This window comes from Oryzias latipes, chromosome 11, assembly GCF_053564925.1.
Source record: "Oryzias latipes strain Hd-rR chromosome 11, Olatipes_Hd-rR_3.1".
Classification (NCBI taxonomy): Eukaryota; Metazoa; Chordata; class Actinopteri; order Beloniformes; family Adrianichthyidae; genus Oryzias; species Oryzias latipes.
Window position 1 is genome coordinate 25,858,129 of NC_136247.1, and position 21,593 is coordinate 25,879,721.

The 21,593-nt window shown below is 40.0% G+C and overlaps 1 protein-coding gene across 4 annotated transcripts in view; it reads left to right on the forward strand.

Moving 5' to 3' along the window:
* Positions 1-21,593, forward strand: part of LOC101160329 (semaphorin-6C) — a 203,229-nt gene that overhangs the window by 142,358 nt on the left and 39,278 nt on the right. For all 4 annotated transcript variants that reach the window (XM_078955080.1, XM_020706938.3, XM_011480925.4 and 1 more), the window contains exons 7-18: positions 2,089-2,145; positions 2,354-2,455; positions 6,178-6,268; positions 6,434-6,556; positions 8,319-8,407; positions 9,324-9,413; positions 9,498-9,625; positions 13,143-13,274; positions 13,369-13,524; positions 15,555-15,728; positions 15,814-15,954; positions 19,278-19,355. In XM_078955080.1, the coding sequence (XP_078811206.1) occupies positions 2,089-2,145; positions 2,354-2,455; positions 6,178-6,268; positions 6,434-6,556; positions 8,319-8,407; positions 9,324-9,413; positions 9,498-9,625; positions 13,143-13,274; positions 13,369-13,524; positions 15,555-15,728; positions 15,814-15,954; positions 19,278-19,355 (1,361 nt within the window). The remainder of the gene's footprint in view (positions 1-2,088; positions 2,146-2,353; positions 2,456-6,177; positions 6,269-6,433; positions 6,557-8,318; positions 8,408-9,323; positions 9,414-9,497; positions 9,626-13,142; positions 13,275-13,368; positions 13,525-15,554; positions 15,729-15,813; positions 15,955-19,277; positions 19,356-21,593) is intronic.

Here is a 21,593-nt window from a genome sequence, read left to right on the forward strand (position 1 = left end):
TTTGTGAATTTAGCACTCCATTCTTCCAAATTAAATTTTAGAAATCAGATTTTTGTCCCATACGTTTTTGGAGCCACAAGAAACTAAAGAACAGGTATTTCCAGCTTTTCTTCCATATTTTTTTCCCTTTTTCATCACACTTTTAAAAAGATTCCGACTTCTCCTCTAAGCTATTATTTAGTTGAGCATAGGAAATCTCGTTGTTGTTTAACGGATTAATTTGACACCAGAAACTAAAATCCCAACTCTTTTCCAGTGGATTCAAAGAGTGAATTCACAGTACAGCTTCTTTTGAAGTTCAAATTTCTGAAGCCTGAATCACTGGACTCAAATTAGCTTTTTGCTTAAACCGTTCCATTAGTTCAGTGTTTTTAAACCCTTTTTGAGCCACGGCACACTTTAACCTTGACAAAAATCCTGCGGCACACCAAAATTAGAAAATAAAAATAAAAAATGTAGAAACTCATAGTCTGTATTGATCTACAGCCCCTCCACAATCTCACATGCATTTTTGTGATAATTGTGGCAGAAAAAGCTGGAAGCTGCAGCTGTTTTTTCTAAAAGATGTAATAAAAGTTAAGTTAGAAGATTTAAAAACTGTTTGATGTGTGTTCGTTGTGGTTTCAAGACGTTTAACAAGGATTCATTGTGCGCTGAGAGGCTGTCACTTTAACCCAATGCATCATGGGAGATGTAGTGCGAACAGCCGCCGAACGCAGACAGAATCTTTTCTGTGAGCTTCATTGTTTTGTTCACTTTTTCCATGGTCTGTTACCGAATCCCACGGAAAGCTACACCGCTAAAGACGAACTTTAGCTGGTATTTTTGTTGGAACTGAGCAACTTTATGAGCAAAATCGGAACAAGGAAGTGAAGACTTTAACCACTTCTGATTGGTCAGACTTATGACGTATGATTAAGCCTCCAAGAATAATTGGTGGAGACAGTTGAAGGGGCGGGACTTTTCCCGAAAAAAAGCTGAAGCTACGGCTAAATCGCGGTACCGTCATTCTTATCCAAATGTCTTTAATAGAATCAAATAAACACAAAGAAAAAAGTATTTTACGATCTTTCATATTCCTTTTTTTTTTTTTTTTTTTTTTAACTTGTCCTGTCCAACAGCTAGGCAAACAGATGAGAGCTGAGGGCCTCTTGTGTTGGACATATTTTATTTTAACAAGAGGGGTTATTCATCTTCAGACAAACCAAAGGTATGTCTGAATAAACCCCTTTTGTAATTGAGGCCAAACTTTATTAATTTCAATCATGTTTGAAAATCTTTGGTGTTGGACCGGACGGAAAAGGAAAGAGGGGAAGAAGAGAGAGGGACGTTAGAGAGAGGGGGGGGTAGGAGGGTGATAATAGGAGGGGAAGGGGGGTAAGACCATGAAGCAGCATAGAGCAGGCAGGTTTACTGGTTGTTTATCGTTACGGTACGGTTCAAATGTAGTACAAAAAGGGCGGGGCCTGTTCACACACACTCAAATATTATCAACACACCTGCTAGCCGCAAAAATGTCCACATGTCAACATGCACACAAAACAGATAGTGTTCACGAACGCATACCTATGCCTTTAAACCAACTAGTGTGAAATCTTTCATTCAATCATGCAAACTATTAGTGCAAAGGTGAGCTAACACCTGTGCTCAGGTGAGTGTTTATGTTCTTCTAAAATGGATGGTGGAATGTGAAAAGAAGGAGGAGGAGCGCCCAGCCACCCCCACACCAATACCCCCGCCGCAGCAGCAGCGGCAGCCGGAGCCCCCCCAACGCCACACGGGAACAGGCAGGGAACAACCGCCCCCCGGGCGACCAAGACCGCCACCCAGGCCAGGGCCAGCAGGACCCTTTCATATTCCTAACTACTCATTGTTTTATCAGGGCCTGTTTGGATGAACACAGAGCTGATATCCTGGAGATGGAAAATGTTTTTAGATCAGTGAATGGGTAATTTCCCAAAGTACACCTGACCATATCCCTCCTCGCCCTCTCGCCTTCCTCCTCGCGTTTACCTTTAGTTCTAATCAACGTCTACTAAAAAAATCAACCAAAACCAACTCTTGCCCTATCTTCTTTTGTTTTCTCAGAAATTAACATGGAAGTCCAAAGATGTCAGCAAGTGTACAGTTAGAGGGAAGAACAGCGTGAGTATTAACTTGAAAAGTTGTTTACGTTCTTCCACTTTTCTCACAACCAGGATGTACCATTAAATCGTCTATTGGCTTCAACCACATTGGAGATGGAAAAACAGACTTTTTTAGGCCAACATCATGAAGTAGTTACCGGTAAGCTGATTGTGTCCCAGCTTTGGTTTATTGACGAGACTTTTCTTGTGATGCTTTTCTTTTGTAGGATGAGTGCTACAATTATGTCAAAGTGTTGGTTCCCAGAAATGACGAGACGTTGTTCGCCTGCGGGACCAATGCCTTCAACCCCACCTGTCGGAATTATAAGGTAAGTCTAAGGCCTTAAGGCTGGTTTACACAGCCACTATGTACATTTTGTGCATGTTGCACGCATGAAAATTGGTCTTACGTGAATCTATGTGGAAAAAGTGAGAAACGTTGTGGTCTTTGAAGTGAAATGTTCACGATACATCAAGAATGGACCAGAAGTTTGAATGAATTATGCAAAAAAAAACATAAATCAACAGCCAATTCTGGCCCAAGGTTCTTGCATCAATGACTTAATTTTAATTAGATATATGCCATGTTTACATGACACAAGTTATACAGCGATTATGGGAGAAAAGTCCTTTAAGCATATGTGAAAGGAGCGTGGAAAGCCACAAATTTGCCTATGCATCTTGCAAAAATCACACACAAGTTGTGTAAGGTTTATGTAATAATTGGGTATAACATACGTTATTCGGAACCGACCAAAAATTTTGAACAGCTCACAATCAAATTTATATAAATACGCCGAAACCTTGCGCACATCGGCGGAAGACGAACGCAAGAAACACTTATGAATTGCATATATCGGGCGTGTTTCACGAAAGACTGAAATTTCATACGTGGAAAGTGTCACATGCGGTGGGCTGACCCTTCAGGTCCTTCTGGTTTTTGGGTTGTCTGGGCCCATGGCGGGCTAAGGGAGCACAGATGTCTTGCTGTTCCATTGAGGCAGACACGGTCACCTCAAGGGACATCATAAAAATGGAACGTACCATTGTTGTGTGTGCAAATCCATTGTGTATTCATTTTGATGATGTCGGTTGCACACACTTATGAGGTACAGGTGATGCTATAGATCACGGTGCGGTGTTCTTAAGCCTCTGGTCTTCAGTAAGGTGTGTGTAATGGTGTTTTAGTGGCCGCGTTGTGTAGGGACTTTATAGGATTCCCACACACTACACTCTAATTTCCTCATTTGGCACTGACCCGAACACAACGACACGATTACTACTTTTTTTTCTTACTAACAAGTGTTTATAATATAATAAAAATGATATAAATTGCTGGTTTTTATCCTGTTCGATATCTATTGACATTTTCCAGACGGCTGTGGTGGAAACAGACTTTAGGGTATTTGTGGATTGGATTGAATTATCGAAAGAAGCAAAGTGTGGTCTTAACAAAGCTTACAATTTATTTATTTTGCTCTTTTTTATGGCTCCAGTTGAAGTGGTTGAGAGCTGATGGGTCGCTTAGAGCATCTAAACTTCATGAGGGTGTCAGCTCCAAAAAGTCCGTTTTTTTTCTCTGTTTAGAAAATGTCTTCTTTTTAGATTTCTGAATCAGACAGGAATACTTTATAACTGATTTGTTGCAATTAACTACATTTTAGTTACCTTGTCGTTTTACTGAAGGCTTCTGATACAAAAATCAGAGAATGTTAGCTATTATGACTTTTTATTGGTGCGTTTTGATGACTTCATCTGTTAATATTTGGAATGATTTTAGGTTAAAATTAGCCATTGATTGCAATTAAATGGTTTCTTATTTTTCCGCATTAGAGAGACACAAAATTTCATGCAATAAAAATTCAATAGCATGAAGTAAATGCATGAAATTCAAGTATTCTGAATTGTATCTGCAGTAGCTGTCTTTGATTGACAGCTGGTACTCCTCACTGCAGAAACTTCCTGTACTTTTAAATCCGTCAGCAGGAAAGTAAAAAAATGAAAAACTTTAAGAAAGAAAGAGGCATTTCATTCGAAACTTAAACTAGAAAAACAACATACAGTCCCTGCCAGACTTTAGGGGATAGATCTGTGGAGTCCATTTTCCAGGTCTCTGTACTCTGAGTTTGATCCAACTTTTTATTAAAAGGACAACATTCCAATTAAGTTTTTTGGTCACTTCCCCTTCATGAACGAAAAGGTTAGCAGGTGAAACCTCACAGTAGTAGAGAATAAATGGCTTCAGTCATGAGGCTTTTCATCAAGTTATGGGGTAAGATGAAGAAGTCTGTTTTTTCTCTAATTGATTTATTAATTTAAAGCATCAAATCACAGTTAAGGTTTATTAATTCGGCACATTGAATCCCTCAATCTGGTCTTTGTCGCTCTACTATTCCTTTCAGGTAACAGCAGGTTCATTTAAGGCCAGAGATGTAATTTACTGAGGCAACAATGATGCAAACATTCGTAAGCCATTCATCATGCAGCTGCTTTCAGGCCGTGCTCTTTTATCATAATCAAGGAGGTGTTTATGCAGGGCAGCAGATGATTGTGAACACAGTGTTTGTTGTCTGATGTGGCCAGTCCCGCTGGGAGCTTTTAACTCATCAACTTTCCTGTGTCCAACACTCAGGCGGCCAATAAAACCATCGCGGAAAAAAAGAGTTCTTAAAGAAAAACTGTGTGCTAGCTTTTAAAATTCAATCTCAGGTGGAGTTATAATATTTTACAGACACAAAAAATCATATGACTGAAGTGACAAAAGAGCAGTTATACATTTATTTATTTATTTTGTTGGTGGGATAATGGATTCCGAGTAAAACTAAAAAGTGAGTTGGCAGAAAGGTCAAAGATCATCTTTTATCGCTGAAAAAGTAATCAGCTCCCACAGGGAGAGAGTAGCAGAGAGATTCATGTTTGAGGCTTTTCTGGCTCCAAACGACTGATTATCTATTCAGCTAACGAAGTCAGCGCTCTGTGCTGTTGACACAGCTGCCCGTTCACAGCAAACTTATCAAAGCACTTAGGTCCCTTTAGTGGGAAACAGCCATTGTCATGTTTTTTTAAAGGATGATGGAGATGATTGTAAGATGGTGATAACCATGAAATTCAGTTTAAGTAGTTTTGTGCTCTCAGGCTTAGTGGTTTTACATGCTTAAGTAAAAATTGTGTTTTTTTTTAAACATTTTAGTGGCATTTTTTTCTTGATGTAGGACATATATTAGAAAAATTAAGCTTGGACTACCATCACAAATACAACTGCCACCGTGTGATGGTTGTAATCTTCAAGATTAGCTGCCGCCACCTGATTGATTTGAAAACTTGTTGGCGTGGTCAGCAATGGAAACAGCGGCAGTCGGCGCAGCTGGATCGCCGCTCTGATTGGACGAGGTGTAAATGTTTCCCGACTTTGGCCGTCCATGTTTTGTACCACTGGCCGCCAGCCGATAAACTTTGCTGCGACTGCGGCAAAACCCAACTTCTTCTTCTTCTTCTTCTTCCCTCTTCTTCTATGAGAGCTGCAGCCCAATGTTCTGCCTTCTTCGCATTCTGCTCAGCATCAATTCGTGACACGCAAAGATCTTTTCTTTCATGTAAACTCTCTGCTCCCCCTGTCGTCATAATAATCATGTTTTGCATTTCATTAGTGTTACTAGCTCTCACGTAAAGTAATGCTAAGTTATTCTAATCAGCACTGACTGACACAGGTTCATTAGCAGCATTATTATCCTCCCTGACAAACATCCTGTGAATACTATTAGCACATATTTCATCACAAATGACAGATTTACGTGACATTTTAACAATATGAATTTGGTGTTTGAAAGTTGTAACCCTGAGCATAAATTCCAATGAGTTATCTCTGCTTTCTGCTTCTTCTATTAGTGTCATTAACATAAAAGGAAGCACTTTCAGCCATATGTAATCTAAAAAAATCCGTTTAGACTTTTCTGTCCTTGTATATGTCATTGTTTTGTGTCTGCTTTGATGGTAATCTGAATGTTGGTGTCATAAAAGGATAAGTAGAGAATCTGCTGCCGTCTCCCCTCAGATGACCTCCATGGAGCAGGTCGGGGAGGAAGTGGTGGGTCAGGCTCGCTGTCCGTTTGAGTCCGGTCAGTCCAATGTTGGACTCTTTGCTGGTGAGTTGACTTCTTGTGTGAACTGGAGTCTTTTTTTTCGGTCGTGTACGATGTTGCTTATAGACAGAGGAACTGTAGAAGGAAATGCAAAAGTCTAAATGCAGTCACCTGGGATTTTAGTGATTCCTCCATTTTCACAAAGCAACATTTTGACTGCGTCCTTAGGCGGAGATTTCTACTCTGCTACCATGACGGACTTTCTGGCCAGCGATGCTGTCATCTACAGAAGCCTGGGAGATGACCGGCCCGTTCTCAGGACCGTCAAATACGACTCCAAGTGGCTGCGAGGTACACCGCAGAGTTTTTCAGTCTTTCTAGCTTGTTTCTTGTGTGGGGTCAAATTTGAACTGTCAATCACTTTAAGCTGGTCCTCATTTGACCACATATCCTTGTTACTACCAACAATATGATCATGCATCAGTATGACGGGATCTTTAAAGAAGGATCAGCTCTTTGGAATCCCACCACCATCGTCTTTTCATCTATTTTCAAAGCATTCCTAGTTCTCTTTTAATTATAATTATGCTATTTTTTAGCCAAAATCCAAAATCCTGTGTGTCAATTTATAGAATAGAGTTCTAGAAAAAAAAAAAAGAGTTTCTGCAGGCTGGCAGTAGTAGCTTACAGCCACTCACACCCCCAATTATTACTGGTGCAACAAAAATGGTGAGCAATATTGGATTTATCCAACTGTACAGTTTAGATCCAGATTCCAGCTCAGACGAGGAAAAGAAAGACGTTCATTTTCAAACTGCATTTTTTCGTCTGCTTCTGATTCACCACAATTTAAATAAAAAAATGTTCAGAAATGCAGTTTCAATGTTAATTTTTATGAATGAAGAAAAATGCCACAAGAACATCTTATAAACACCCAGCCCCAGGTCGTTACCACACTGTCTAGTTTTGGGTTGTAGTAAAAATGTTTTATCGATGGAATGTTTGACCCAAACATCTTCAGAAAATAAAATCATAGTCATTTTTGATTTCTTCTCTAAAAAAATTACATGTTTTCAACTGTTGTTTTTTTATTATATTAAATATAAATGCTTGATCTGGGTAAGTAGTGTAGGTTCAGGAGGATTGAATTACCCACAATTCTCCTCCAGTAGATTAAATAATCAAATACAGATTAACAACAGAGAAACATTTGTTTTCATCCAACACAGTTTGGGTTGGGATAGTTGGTCTTTTTTTGTATTTTTAACTCAATTGTTTAATTTCTTTAAAGACTCACTCCTATAATAATTGTTTTTTGGCATTTTTAACATGTTCCTGTAGCATTTTTCCTGATGGAAAATGTATATGAAGAAAATTAAGCTTAAAATTGCATTTCTGTATATTTTTATTCAAAATAAATCAGAAGCAGGCAAAAAAAAACAAGCTATTTGAAAAAGAGATGGCATTTGTGACGTAGAAGGCCACAAGCCCCATGTCTGAGGTATCTGTAATGGGGAAGGGGGGCGGGGTTGCTCTGCTCTGCTCCAACAGTCCCGAGGCGAGTTTCTAATGATCTACTGTCGAAACGATGTCCTGGACAAAGACACGGGTGTTTGTCAAAAAATGGCATGATCCTCAATAAAGAAAATACCATCAGAGTGGGTCTCCAAGTTTTTTTATTGACCAAATTGGTTTATTTATTTAATGGAGTTTTATATTTCTGAGTATGAATCCAGAATGTTTGTGTCAAACCTAAAAAAAAGTTGCGGGCAGCCTTTCAGTTGGTGAGGATTCAGCGGCACTGCAGCGCTCCAAAATGTGTGGAGCGGTTCCGGTCCAATCCTGACTGCTATTCTTCCCGTGACATAGGCCCTGCACTAATGAAGCTCTGGGGTTTAGTAAAACCTCAGCAGCTTCTTCTCTGTGGCTTTGAGAAAGGCATTCGGGGAAAAGTAAGGAGCGGGTAATTGAAAAGTTGACGCAGGTGAAGGAGTCTTTTGTCACCTGCTAAATGCGGGGATCTGCCGAGCCGCAGTGGTTTCAAGCAGGAAAGACCTTTTTACTGTGAAAACTCATGAAACAGATGATCACCATTATCTTCTATTCTCTGCAGAGCCGCACTTCCTGCACGCCATTGACTACGGGAACTATGTCTACTTTTTCCTGAGTGAGATCGCAGTGGAATACACGGCTCTGGGCAAGGTGTGTGGGACTATTTTTCTTTCCTCCTAACAATCTAGAAGTTTTTTAACTTTTTAAAGTTCCTCCACATTTAAATGCTGTGTCTCATTTTGTGTTTGCGGATATGAGTTTGTGACGAGCTTCCTCTAAGACTTTGTGACGGTGTAGAACCGTCAGCTGCCGCTGCAGGCGCACACGCATGCACACACGCTCGCACACATACACACGTGCGCATAGACGCGCACGCTCGGACCCGGTAACACGTCATTTACATCAGCTTACCCTTTTCATTCCGTCCCTATCCCTCTGCAGGTAGCCCTGGGTGCACACTAGGTTGCCGACTCACCATCCCCATGCATACATTAACACGAAGCACACACGACGCCAACATTAACGTTGGTTTGTTTACCCGGAAGTAACCCGGTAACCCGGAAGTGGTCATGGACACCCTGGGTCATGTGACGCATCGGTCACTGTTTATATTTATCTTTATTGATGATTATTGTTATTTTTCTGTACATGACACAGAATGTTTAGTTGAATGAAACTGTTTATTCCTGTATGTTTATGTTCTTGAACAATGTAAACACTTGTCCCTATTTTCTCTTTGGACTGATGGAGAGCAACGCCCAGGAGGAGGGGCTTACCACTTAAAAGAGAACCAGATACAGCTGTCGGTGTGGGAGTCTGAGTGGAGAAGTTGGAGAGTCTGAGAGGAGAATTTGGAGTGTTGGATTGGAGAAGTCTATGTTGGTTAACCTTTGTGGAGCAATTGGTGTGCTCTGTTCTTGCATTAAAGTCAAGAATACTTTCACCTTGGCGCCTCTGCCCAATCATTCCCTGGTGGGACCCACGACAGACTTGAATGGAAAAATAGACTTTTTTTTGTTTTTAAATAGAATTGAAATAGTTTTCTCTGTCTGCCTTGCTTCCTCAGATGGTGTTTTCTCGAGTTGCTCGCGTTTGTAAGAATGATAACGGAGGATCTCCCAGAGTTCTGGACAGATACTGGACGTCCTTTCTGAAGGTGCTTTTCTTATAGATAAAGGTGTGTTCACTTGCATCCGGTCTTTGCCTCCCTGCATAACCCGTCACCACATTTCCCTCTCAGGCTCGTCTAAACTGCTCCGTTCCTGGAGATTCCTTCTTCTACTTTGACGTCCTTCAGTCTCTCACCAATGTCCTCCAGATCAACCAGAGGCCTGCAGTCGTTGGGGTGTTCACCACTCAGGCTAACAGGTTTGTAAGGGGACTTTTAGGGTGCTGGTATGACTGGGAAAAGCCAATGAAGAACTCACCACCCCTCTAGTATACTGGAATTTCTGGACGATAGAGCACACCTGAATACAAGCCACTGCTTTTTAAAAGAAAAAGATCATTGTGCATATACATACTGTATAAATTGGCTGTGCTTCTCTACACCCCCCCAGATTTCCACGTAGTAACATGGGGTATTTACACTACTCATTCAGGGTCAACTGCTCTTCTCCCGGAACGGCGGCGGGTGAGACTTGCGCCGCAGAGTTTCCACAGTTTAAAAAGAAATGCTGGTACTTGTTCTAGAAAAATCCTGTTGATTCCCATCCAAAAGAAAAATAATGATTGGCTTCATCGTTATTGGATTTCTGGTAGCTGACAGCTCTGCTCCACCTGCCACTCCAAGCTGAACCCGTCTGATCCACGTTCATCTTCCGCTTCGCTTTCGTCCACAAACTACAAAAAATTGCCATATTCTCTCCATCATTCAATAAAATCTCAGTCACAGAAAATGAAACAAGTTGACGCTTGGCAGGACGCCTTCAGGCGGCATCATTGTTTAAGCTGTAGGCTTGAAAGTGTGTGAAAAAAGTAGAGGCTTATAGTCCAGGAATTACAGTAAGTTGTTGGTTAAGTCACTGACAAAACGAGGCTGCAATGATGCTAAATAACTGTTACCGTCAAGCTACCATGAAATATGTGTTGAAGTTTACAACTTGATAGTTTCCATCAAAAAACCCTGATATGAAACACGCCATACTATACTTGATTGGCTGTAGTAGACCTTTATTCAATTTCCTGCCCTATTTCCTGAACGGGATGCGTTCAGTTTGCCACATCTACATAAATCTTAAATCGCGAGCAGATCTTTATTTTGACTCTGCAATACTGGATTTTGAGAGTGTAAACAAGACAGAAAAGTCTGAAAATTTTAGACCAACTGCAATCTTCACGTGATCTATTTCCAGTGTTCCCAGTGATCTTTAAATTAGGATTTTGCCATTTTTAGCCCAAAAAAAAGAAATCGGTGCAATTACCTTGGGCAGTAGTTCAATAGAAAAACACCTCTGAGTTGTGGGCGAGACCATTGGCTCAGAGCAACCCTGCAGTCGGTTCCCGACACCCCTCTGTTTATGCACTCTGCCGCTAGCTTACGGATTCTCACACCCCCAACAAAAATGCAGAGCATTATTGGAGCTATCCAGACGTACAGTTTTGATCCTGCGTATTTTCTACATCACAAATACAATGTTTTTCAAACAGTTGTTTTCATCTGCTCCTGATTCACATTGATTTGAATAAATACTGAGAAATACAATTTTGAGCTTATTATCTTCATATCCTCTATCATCAAATAAATGCCACAAGAACATGTAAAAAACACCATTTTTATCAGAGAAAAGTGTATAAAGTTTGTTGTGATGGGTTTTACAGCGCTAAAACATCTATAATAACTGGAAAAAAATAAAGATGACTACTTTGTACATTTTCACACATCACTGGTAAGTTTTAAAACGTCCGTGATAAACGAACAACCAACATATCAGTAATTATTCATTGAGAATTATCAGTTAAATGAATTGATTTGAAGTCTGAGAAAGTGCCTTTAACTGAAATATTAATATCGTTTTGTTTCGGCTTAATTTCTTTTAAAATGAGGACATTTATAATTTAGGATGGTGATATTTAAGCTGTGTTTTAAGAACCTCCTAATTCTGAACATGTATATTCTGAGTCGTGGATTTGAAGACAGATGCAAAAGGCAGTGTATTTTTTACAGTTTCTCTCCGATTGATTCTTTATGCCCATGTTTTGCTTCATTATATGTCCTAAAGTGTTTAAAGTGTTCACGCTCACATAGGCTGACCTCATTAGTCGCTGCTCAGTGTGTTAAATTCACATGTGAGCAGCAGTGAACGGCTCCGTCCATACGTCTCAGGTGAATAGTCTATATTTGCTGCACTCAGACGGGATTATATAAGGGCGGAATTTTCTTGTGCGGATTCTGCTGTGAGTCACAAGCCTCAACAAGAAGCTCTGTGACTTTTACTGTCCGGGGTAGCTGCATTAATGCACCAATTTAGAAACAGTGAGACAATCCATCTTTTCAAGGCTCTGAGCTTTTTTGTGTGTGACCAAAGTGCTGTAATTTGTACCAATCCGTGTTCTGAGCCTTCTACAAGAGAAACATTAAAAGAACAGTATCTTATGCATTGAAAACACACAGTTGTTGTATTAAAGGAAGGAAAAGCACTAAACCTGGATTTTATACTGTTTATAGAATTTAAGATTGTGGGAAAAGAGTTGGAGTTTCTCTTGGTGGAATACAAGCAGATGGCTGAGCCGGGTACAACCCACCTTAGATGATTGGTTATGACGATTGGTGACCATTGGTGACCATCAATCAAGAATTCAAAAAAGCAAATTGTATTAAAAAATACATCTATTTTATTTATCGCCCTTATAAGAGCAGATTTTGTTTGACATCAATGATCATTTTATGTCCCGACGCAGTCCTGGTTTTTTACAATTCCTCTTTTTTCGCTCCTTGTTTGACCGAAAATTTGACACCCACCACATTCTTTAAAAAAAAAAATACAAAATTTGGCGCTTTTCACATTTTCACACAATGTAGGAACAGAAAATTTTGGGTTTGAGGGATTTTGACTAAATTTCACACATATTCTGGCACTAGGTTAAGTCTTAACCACAACCAAAGTTCTAATGACCTTTGACTTTAATTTTTCTAAAAAGAATTACACCATTGGTATATTCTACAAACTTCAAACTCCTCCCAGAATGGTTGCTATGGAGATCAAACCAACAGAAAAGCTGACATATGGAAAAAAATTACATTTCTTTTATGAATTTTAAATGTGCAGCTCTATCCAGAGCGGGTGACCGGCAGCAGGAGGTGGGAGTGAGGGATGTTTAGCAGCTGCTCAGCCAGTGAGGGCAGCTCAAAGGGGGGTGTTAGGGGCAGGTAGCACCTTTGGGTCATACAGCAACGTTTGCAGCTTTCAATATTCTTGTAACTCATTTGTTGATTATCAAAACGTCACCTCATGGGTAATTCTAAATCTCATTCGTGTTTTATATGCCCACCTCAAACAAACATGGAAGGGCTCATGTTTATCTGTTTTTTATTGTTGAAGATGTATACTCTTCCCCCTTTAGTTGTCCAAACCAAAAAGACTTTCTTTATAAACCAAGTTTAGCATTTTCTTTACTACTGGGCTGCTTTATCAGTATGTCGGTCAGTTTATTTTACATCTTAGTAATAAACATTAGGATCTTCTAAAAGTTCCTCCTTTAACTAAATGTATTTAATAAAATCTACCTTGCATTGGTTTTGTTGTTCACTTTGCTGGTTACTCTGGAGACACTTTTATCATTGAATTTTGTTCAACTGAACCAAATTTGATTTTAAATTCTTTAAAAGACGTTTGTTAAAGGGGTAAACAAAACACAAAATACTGTGTGATTTTGTTCTCTTCAGCATACCAGGCTCTGCAGTTTGTGCTTTCTACATGGACGACATAGAAAGAGTCTTTAACGGAAAGTTCAAGGAGCAGAGAACCAGCGACTCATCATGGACTCCAGTACCCGAAGAGCAGGTTCCCAGACCAAGGTCAGCGGGGTCATCCAAGTGGATCTAAGGGACTTCCCACTGGGAAGCTGGCCACCTTTGACTCAGCGTATCCTGTTTTTTTCTTTCCTTCCAGGCCTGGTACCTGTGCAGGTGATGGTCCAGCTTCAGACTATAAGTCATCAGTCGAGTTCCCAGATGAGATGCTGACTTTTATCAAGTCATACCCTTTGATGGATGAAGCAGTTTCCTCCGCTAATGACCGTCCCTGCTTCACCAGGACCTCTAGCAGGTATTGTGGAGTAGATGCATGTTGGGATGGTTGTCGAGATAAACCCAAAGAACCCATGAGGAGACGTGGCAGGTGGATCTTATGTTCATCTTCAGCTCAGAGCAGATGCGGCACCATGACAGCTGTGGCTGCTGAAACATGTAACATGTCCTACCTTCAGAAATTATTCTTGCACATCACAGGTCAAGTATCAAAATGGAGTGCTTATTAATGGTCGACAGTTGAAAACCCAGAGGTCCAGACTTCTAAAATCTTTCACTTTTTTAACCTTTAACATATTACTAATGCAAAGTGTTTCAAAAGGATGCAAAGCTGCTTTTCTTCCCTTCAGACTCTGCTTGAATTTGGATAATTACGTAAACGGTTGAAGAGTTATGGTAATTGAAGAATGTAAACACTGGGGCTAACGCCTGGGGTTAAAGGGTAAACCCCACCTGTCCACTTTGGTCCCTCTCATTTTCTTACATGTATTCTGCTGCAGCTGCTATCATTGCTCTTTTTTATGTATATAGTAAAAAAAAACTCAGCTTCTGTGGATTTGACTCCCTATATAAATGAGAATATCATCTGCAAACATGATTTAAGATTAACTCATGGTAAGACCCATTCACACACAGACATTCACACACTGTGTTCTGGCGCCAACCTTCCACCAGAGGCAAGGTGGGGTTCAGTGTCTTGCCAAGGACACTTCGATGCATGAGCAGGCATGGCGGGAATCGAACACTCATCTGTCTCACGATATACTTGTAGTCTCCCTACCTTTAACTTCTGTGTCACAAACCTGAGTTCTGCAATTAATTTTACTTTGTCTTTAGGTGGCTTTATTCATTAGCTTTCATTTAGTCAGAATTTGCTATTCAGGCTTTTAGAATTATTGACAGGAAACCGTATTCTGTTTGGAACATGAATAATGAAGGAGAGGGCAATCTGCTGTGTGAAGTAAGCAGCAGATTAGCAGGCTTACTTCTGCTTTCATTTCACTGAAACCCAAAACATTCTGATGGTTTTCTTTAGTTAATCAAGTGTGGAAATAAGAATCTGAAATCAATGTCAAATCATTTTTTCTTCTTCCAAATGATCCAAAGTGGCTCTGTCTGCTGTAAGCTGCTTTCTTCTTCATTTCTCAAAGACGAGAAGGAAAACTAAACACTCCTGGAAGCGCGGAACCATTTTGAAAGAAATGGGAAAGGTCAGGAAGGCAGCGGGAAAAGTGAAGTGTATCCAGGCGAAATAAATTTGAAAAATTGAGGAAAAGCATCCCGACCAAAACCCTCGAAGATAATCATCTGTATCGGCCAAGATTAACTGTCTGCTCACAGGAAGCTTTTGCTTCGTCTCCCTCTTCCTCTGTGGCTCTGAAAACCTGACCTTTTTCATCTTCATCTGCAGTGTTTAAATTAGTTTTTGATGGATTCTAATTACCAGTCTGAAATAGAAATGCAATTCCTAATTCCGTGGTCAAATTAGCCTCTGTGCCAAAGTTCACAATGACCCAGAAAATGGTAATGTGGATGTCAGAGGGACGGAGTGGGGGGAACAGCTCCGATCACTGTCATGTAGCAGAAGTCTGGGCCAGTCCTAATTTGGTTAGTTCCATGTCTAAGTGTTGAATTGGGATCTTTTCTAAATCTGTGTTTAGCATCAAACTCAAAGAGCCAGAAAAAACTCTCAAACACCCAAACATCCTGGATTTTCAAATAATAACAGTTAAAAAAAAATATGTTGTTGGCATGTCACTTTCATTAAGTGGTATATTACAGGATCTCATATCTGGTCACTTGCTAATGTAGATTATATTTTTATTTCTTAATAAAATGTATTTTTAACAAAAGAAGCACAAATATTTTCCCTTTTTTTGACAAATGTAACATTTTTTCCTACCTGAAGCAATTTTACTCTTAAATGATGCAACATTTTTATTGAGATGTTTGTAACACAGAATGTTTTACCAGAAAATTGATTGTGCATGTCTATAAAATGTATCCAATATTTTAAAAATCTTGCATCTTTTTTTTTTTTTTTCTCAGGTCCAAATTGACTCAGATAGTGGTGGATGTTTCTGCCGGTCCCAATAAGGACCGCACTGTGATGTTCTTGGGTTCTGATGATGGGAGAGTGCTGAAAGTTTTGGCCAGAACCCATTCAAACGACAGCTTCGGGTCCAAACTCCTGGAGGACATAGATGTCTACAACCCATCAAAGTAATTTCATTTGAATTTTTTTATGTTCTCGTCTCGTAGCGGCTCGAGCGGTTTGGGCTTTTAAACCTGATGTCTGTGTGTCCAGATGTAATGTTCAGGGTCAGGAGGACAGAAGGGTCCTGGGATTGGAGCTGGACAAGGACCACCATGCCTTGTTTGTGGCCTTCAGCAGCTGCGTCATCAGAGTTCCTCTCAGCCGCTGCAGCAAGCATGGCGCCTGCAAAACGTAAGAAGACACACATTCGGTTTAGTTCTATTCCAATTTGTCTATGAGGCAGAAATTTACAACCAATTTACTACACTAAAAACATCACATTTCCAATTTATTGTAAAATGTTCAAAGCCAAAATGTAGTAAATATATTTTAATAACAGTTGATAAAAATAAAAGAAGAAAAAAACAGATGAACGCAAATGTATCCCTCAGGTGCATCCATACGAGGCATGCACTACTGCCGTACGGGTAATGCCATAGTACAATGTCCTTATGCCCCACTCTAATCACTCAGGCCGTGTCGCACAGCCACTATGTACATTTTGAACATTTTTAACGTCTTCAGTTTTAGTCTTTCATGATATATGCGGTATATACGTAATTCAAAGTGTTTCTTGTGTTTGTCGATGTGCACAGATGTCCGTTGGGGGTTTCGGCCGACGGGTCTTTGTGTGAATTGGGTTTTGAGCTGTTCAAAATTCTTGGTTCGTTTAGAATTACGCAGTTTACACGTGTTCTATTTAGTTTATTTTTGCATTCCATTTGACACATGTCTAACGGGCTTTTGACGCATGTATAACCTTTAGACGTTCACGGTACAAGTATCACATTTGTAATTGATGCACAAATCGCCAAGAAAAAAAAGAAAAATCCATACGATGGTCCTGCGTCTTACATACTTCCTCTTCACTTACCCGGTTACGTGTTGTTTAAGTGTTTACTATGAGCTGTTGCCTGCAGCATGCTTGCAGAAGAAAATAGGCATGGTTGTTTTCTCTCTATGGACTCACCGAGGGGTCTGTAACCAAGATCCATAAGGGCAGTTGAGACTAAGGCTTTACAGGGACATCTGTTTTTAAAAACTAAAAACAAAAAAAAAGGAAATTTGTAACTGCAACAGTAAAAAAACAACAGCAACAACAAATAAACGAGTAGGGTATGTAATAAACACAACACTGAAACATCTGTTTCAAGCCAAGATCAGTAGCTGGAAAAGATTACATTTACATTGCTGGATAAGAAAACAGAGCAGATGGGACAGGTGTGCAGTCAAAATAGGCCTGTTCATCCTAAAACTGCAATCTGGACCCATCAGGAAATAACTGCACTTCTTCCCAGCTGTGGTTTTTCAGGCCTGATTGAATCTGCATTAAGTCGTTTCCATTTGAAGTGTTCGAACAAATAAGATGTTTTTAACAGAAGTTTGAATATTCCAAGATGTATTAACTGTGACTCCAAAGATCTGCCAGTCATTAGAGCAGGGGGAATAATCTTTTTAACTCTTTATATTGGGCTTCATTTGGGAGCTTGTAGACATTATGTGGTTAATGAGGAATTAGGCGGTAAAATAGGCCTTCTACATAGATGCCATTTGCCTGAAAAGAATAGAGTTCAATTCCCAAATGAGAGCAGGTTTATCACTGCAGAGGGATGTGCGCGCACACACACATCAGCATTAATCAGACTCATTTTAATGACTGAGTGGGATAAATGAATACTACCCAGTTCAATGTGACAGAGAAGCTTCCACCAGCTGCATCTCTGTGACACATGAACAAAAATGTTCGCTTTTATCTCCTGGCAAAGCTGCGGACGCTCCACATCAGCTGGACGTTTTCCTAAATAATTAGGATATTTGGATGGAGTTCAGTCGCCGCCGAAGTTCCCCGCCTTCCGAGGCTTGACATACTTTCTGTCAGTCGTGTTGTAGCGGGGCACGACCTCCTCTCAATAGAGTTCAGGGGATTTCTTTGTGACAGTGTGACACTCAAAACAACCTTTCTTTGGGGAGGAGCCTCGTTTTCCAAACTCGACACGAAGCTAACAAACAGTTTACTAAAAAACAAAGATGGGGCAATGTGAAGCTAGTCATGCTACACAACTTGAACTAATATAGGAGGAATATATCACATAATAGCTAAAAGTTATTATTCTTTTAATTATAAAGCTTGTTTTAGACTCACTTTGCTAAAAATGATGTTTTATGTGTATTTTAACATGTTCTTGTGGCATTTTTCTTATAATTCAGGACAAGATATGCAAAGAAATTTAGGCCTAAATATCAAAAGCAGATGAAAAAGTGTCATTTGAAAAGAGTGTTTTTTAAACTTTAAAGCCAGAATCCAAACTCTGCTGTGCTTGTAATTAGTTTGAGAATCAGAACTGATGCTATAGCTAATGACAGTATTTGAGGTTCAATAGTGTGTGAAAGGGAGACATTTGCTGTGGTTTAGAGATCCAAACTGACATTGATCTATGTTTAGCTTCAACGGAGGAGATAAAGAGGTCATATTTTTGTGGTTAGGAAGAAAAACAAACATTCTACAGTGGCACAACGTGGTGTTAGTTATAGATAAAGGGCCTATAATATGCTTTTCTTAAGCCTTTCAGAGGAAAGTGTGTCCATATTTATGATTATGTAATACCTTTGGCACACTGAAAAACCATTTTTTTAATGAATGAGTTATTTTCGCTGTTCATTTTCCTACACTGAAGTAAGACGCCTTGATCTCTGAGGCTCCGCCTTTTAACTCCTTGGGGGTGCCGCCCATTTCATGACGTCAACCTACAGCCGAAACGCAGCGCCTCTGCGTTTCGCCAACGATAACAAAAATCCGAACTTTGGAAAGATGCATGTGCATATTGTACAAAACGAAAGTGTTTAGCCGATCACCGCTAGCCCCTCTGAGAAAGTGGGCGTGTTTGTTACCCTGGGGGGCGGAGCTGGCAGCGGAGGCTCTTCTTTCAAAGGAGGGCTGTTCCTCAGTGTGAGGACCACCTTGTTTTCGTGGATTGAAAGGGGCGGGACTCAAAAATACTCAAATACAAGAAAGTAGCCCTTTTTATATTAAAACTAATAATCTGTTTAATTAGAATTTTTTGAATACTAAATAAATGCATTCTTGGTAAAAATTGTCTTTACTTTCAGGATTTCCGAATCAATTATTAAAACAAATGAAACACGATTCCATATTATAGTTATATTACTTTTTCCACTATAATTTGATTTAAAGAATGACAAGTTTTTTTGGATTTCTATTGGACGCTAATGTATGACTGTGGAGGTCATTTTAATCCTGGCTACTGCATGTGCCATTTAAAAATAATCAACTTTAATTAAACTGAATTAAATTCTAAATTGTCAAGTGGAACAAAGAGCAATCTGCAGCAATTTAAGGGAAAAAATGTAATCAGCAGAACATTATCGACAGTGAATTAGAGCTATTGTTTAAATACCAACCATTGTCTCCGGATTATCAGCGCACAAGAACATGCAGCCGAGGAGCCACACCAGCCTAAATCCTCCTCTTCGTTCCTGTCTTGGTGTCTTCACAGAGCCTGCTTGGCCTCCCGTGACCCCTACTGCATCTGGCTTCACACTGGAACTTGCGTCAACGTGGCGCCGGGCTTCAAGTACGTGTCAGTTACTCTTCACTTCCTACTGTTGACGCACAAAATGTGTCCAGACACAATCGGAGTGCGCTCCATTAGTGCTGGGAACGTTTGGCAGTTTGTTCTGGTGGCGTTGAGGCGCAGAGAAGGTCATATTTATCTTTTCTGCAGCGACGGGTTTGGGACAAAATCTAAATATTCAAATGAAGTCCTCACTCAAGTCAGTTTTGAGCCTCTGGGTCTCGAATGAAGACAGTTTTCCACCAGCATGCCTCACTGCACCTCACTGTTTTTTTTTTGTTGTCACTTATGCAGAGTTTTTATGTAAATGACACCCAGGGTGTTCAGACTATAACCAGCTCATTTCCATTTCTCGTCCCCACCTGCTCTCATGCATCAGCTACACTGGCTGATGTGGAAATATATTTAGGGTTTGTTTTATGATGGACTCATAGTTTTATTTGTTGTTTAATAAAAGAGTGAGTCAAAGACCCACTCCAATGAAAATGTGTTTTTTGCTGTTTTGAAGATGTTTTTGTTGCGTTTGTCTGATGGGGGACAAAAATGAAGAAAATTGGGCTTAAAACTGCATTTTTGAGTATTAATTCAGATCCATGTGAATAAGTTGTATTTCGGTTTGGGGCCACAGAACTCCCTGATCCTCTCCATTCCGATGAATCCGCTTGTAGACGTCTTCATAGTACGTGTCTGAGCTGGCTCAAAACTGCATGGCTGGATAGCTTCAATATTGCTCGCCATTTGTGCTGCACTGTTAATGCTAGTTTGGGGTTGTGTGGGGCTGTAAGCAAAGAGAGCCTGTAAACAGAGAACTCTCGGTTATGCACAACGAAAACAGTCCCGCCGACAACTCGGTGGTGAATTTCTGATGAACTCCTGCCACTCTGCAGAAACTATGTCCTAAGAAATAACAGATTTATTTTTTATTCGACTGAAAATGGCATAATTATAATTTTAAAGACTACAGAGAAGGATTTTACAATAGATCATAAGATCTATTGTAAACATCTCCTTATTTGCGTATTTCTTTTTTTTAACATTTTTTTTATTGATATCTTACACAAAACTTATGTGTTTCAGTCCAATTTTCTTAATCAACATTATGAGTACACTGGTTTCAAGTAAAGCCATGTTTTTCCTGCGGGATTAAAAGTCATTAGTCTGCTCTGTGAATGATGCTCTGGTCTATTACATCACTGTTCTCCTAATTCCTTCTTTGCAAGTAAAAATGCGACACACAACCTCAGATTTACTGCTAGCTGCTGAAAGCAAAGGTGGCTGATGAATAAAAAACATACAAACCATTAAGTTTGCAGAGGTTTCTTATCAGACCTACGGGATAAGATAGCTCTCATCCCGGGACAGGCTTCTGTCAGAGTGCGCTGCACCAGACCTGCACTTTTTCACCCTCTTGACTCTGTCAGACGGCAGGAATTCTGACGGATTTCAAGAGGCTGCTCCTTCATTACTAGTCTGCACTGCAGATATCCGGGGACGTCTCCGCATTGCTTCAGTGAGTGACACACTTCAGAGCAGACGGGAGATTCTGCAGCAGCTAAACGTGGCGGCGGCGGCAAAAGCTAAAGTCTCAAACCGTGTTTTTGTTGATTCAAAGATAAAAGACTAAAGAATCAACTGCCATGTGATGACATGATGAGTTTTAGTTCAAACGAATGAGGCATTTTTTAGCGTTGTCATAAAACTATTGAATAGTTGGGTCTAAAAGGTTTTTATTGTGAAATATAAAATAAAATGTAAGCAGTTTGTGAAATGGTTTTTGGATTTTAGATTGGGTGGATTACTTGTTCTACTGAGGTCCAGTTTGAATTCTAAATATGATCTAAAGAAAGAAGGGGAAAAAAACTGCTCTTTGAGTAGAGAGAAAGCAAATAAAGCATTAAAGTGAAGAACTGCTCTGATTTTTGAAGCAGTTCCCTGCAGTGCACAGTCCACTTTGTGCTCTTTTAGATGTGCTTTACAGTTCCACTGATGTGTCACTTTGAATTCCCTCAGCTCACAGCCTCGTCCTCCGTGTTTTGTACTACCGCTTTAAGGAGCGCTGCTTGCTGTGCCCTCAAACTCGCTCTGCAAGTGGCTGTGGCTGGGAGACATTTGCACATTAATTTAGTCGTGCAGCCGCTGATGAGTCTGCGTGGAGCGGCTACCGATTTTCTGCCAGAGTTCAGGACCACGAAAGTCTCTTTCGGATAATATTTGCTGATCAAGAGGCTGAAAATGTAG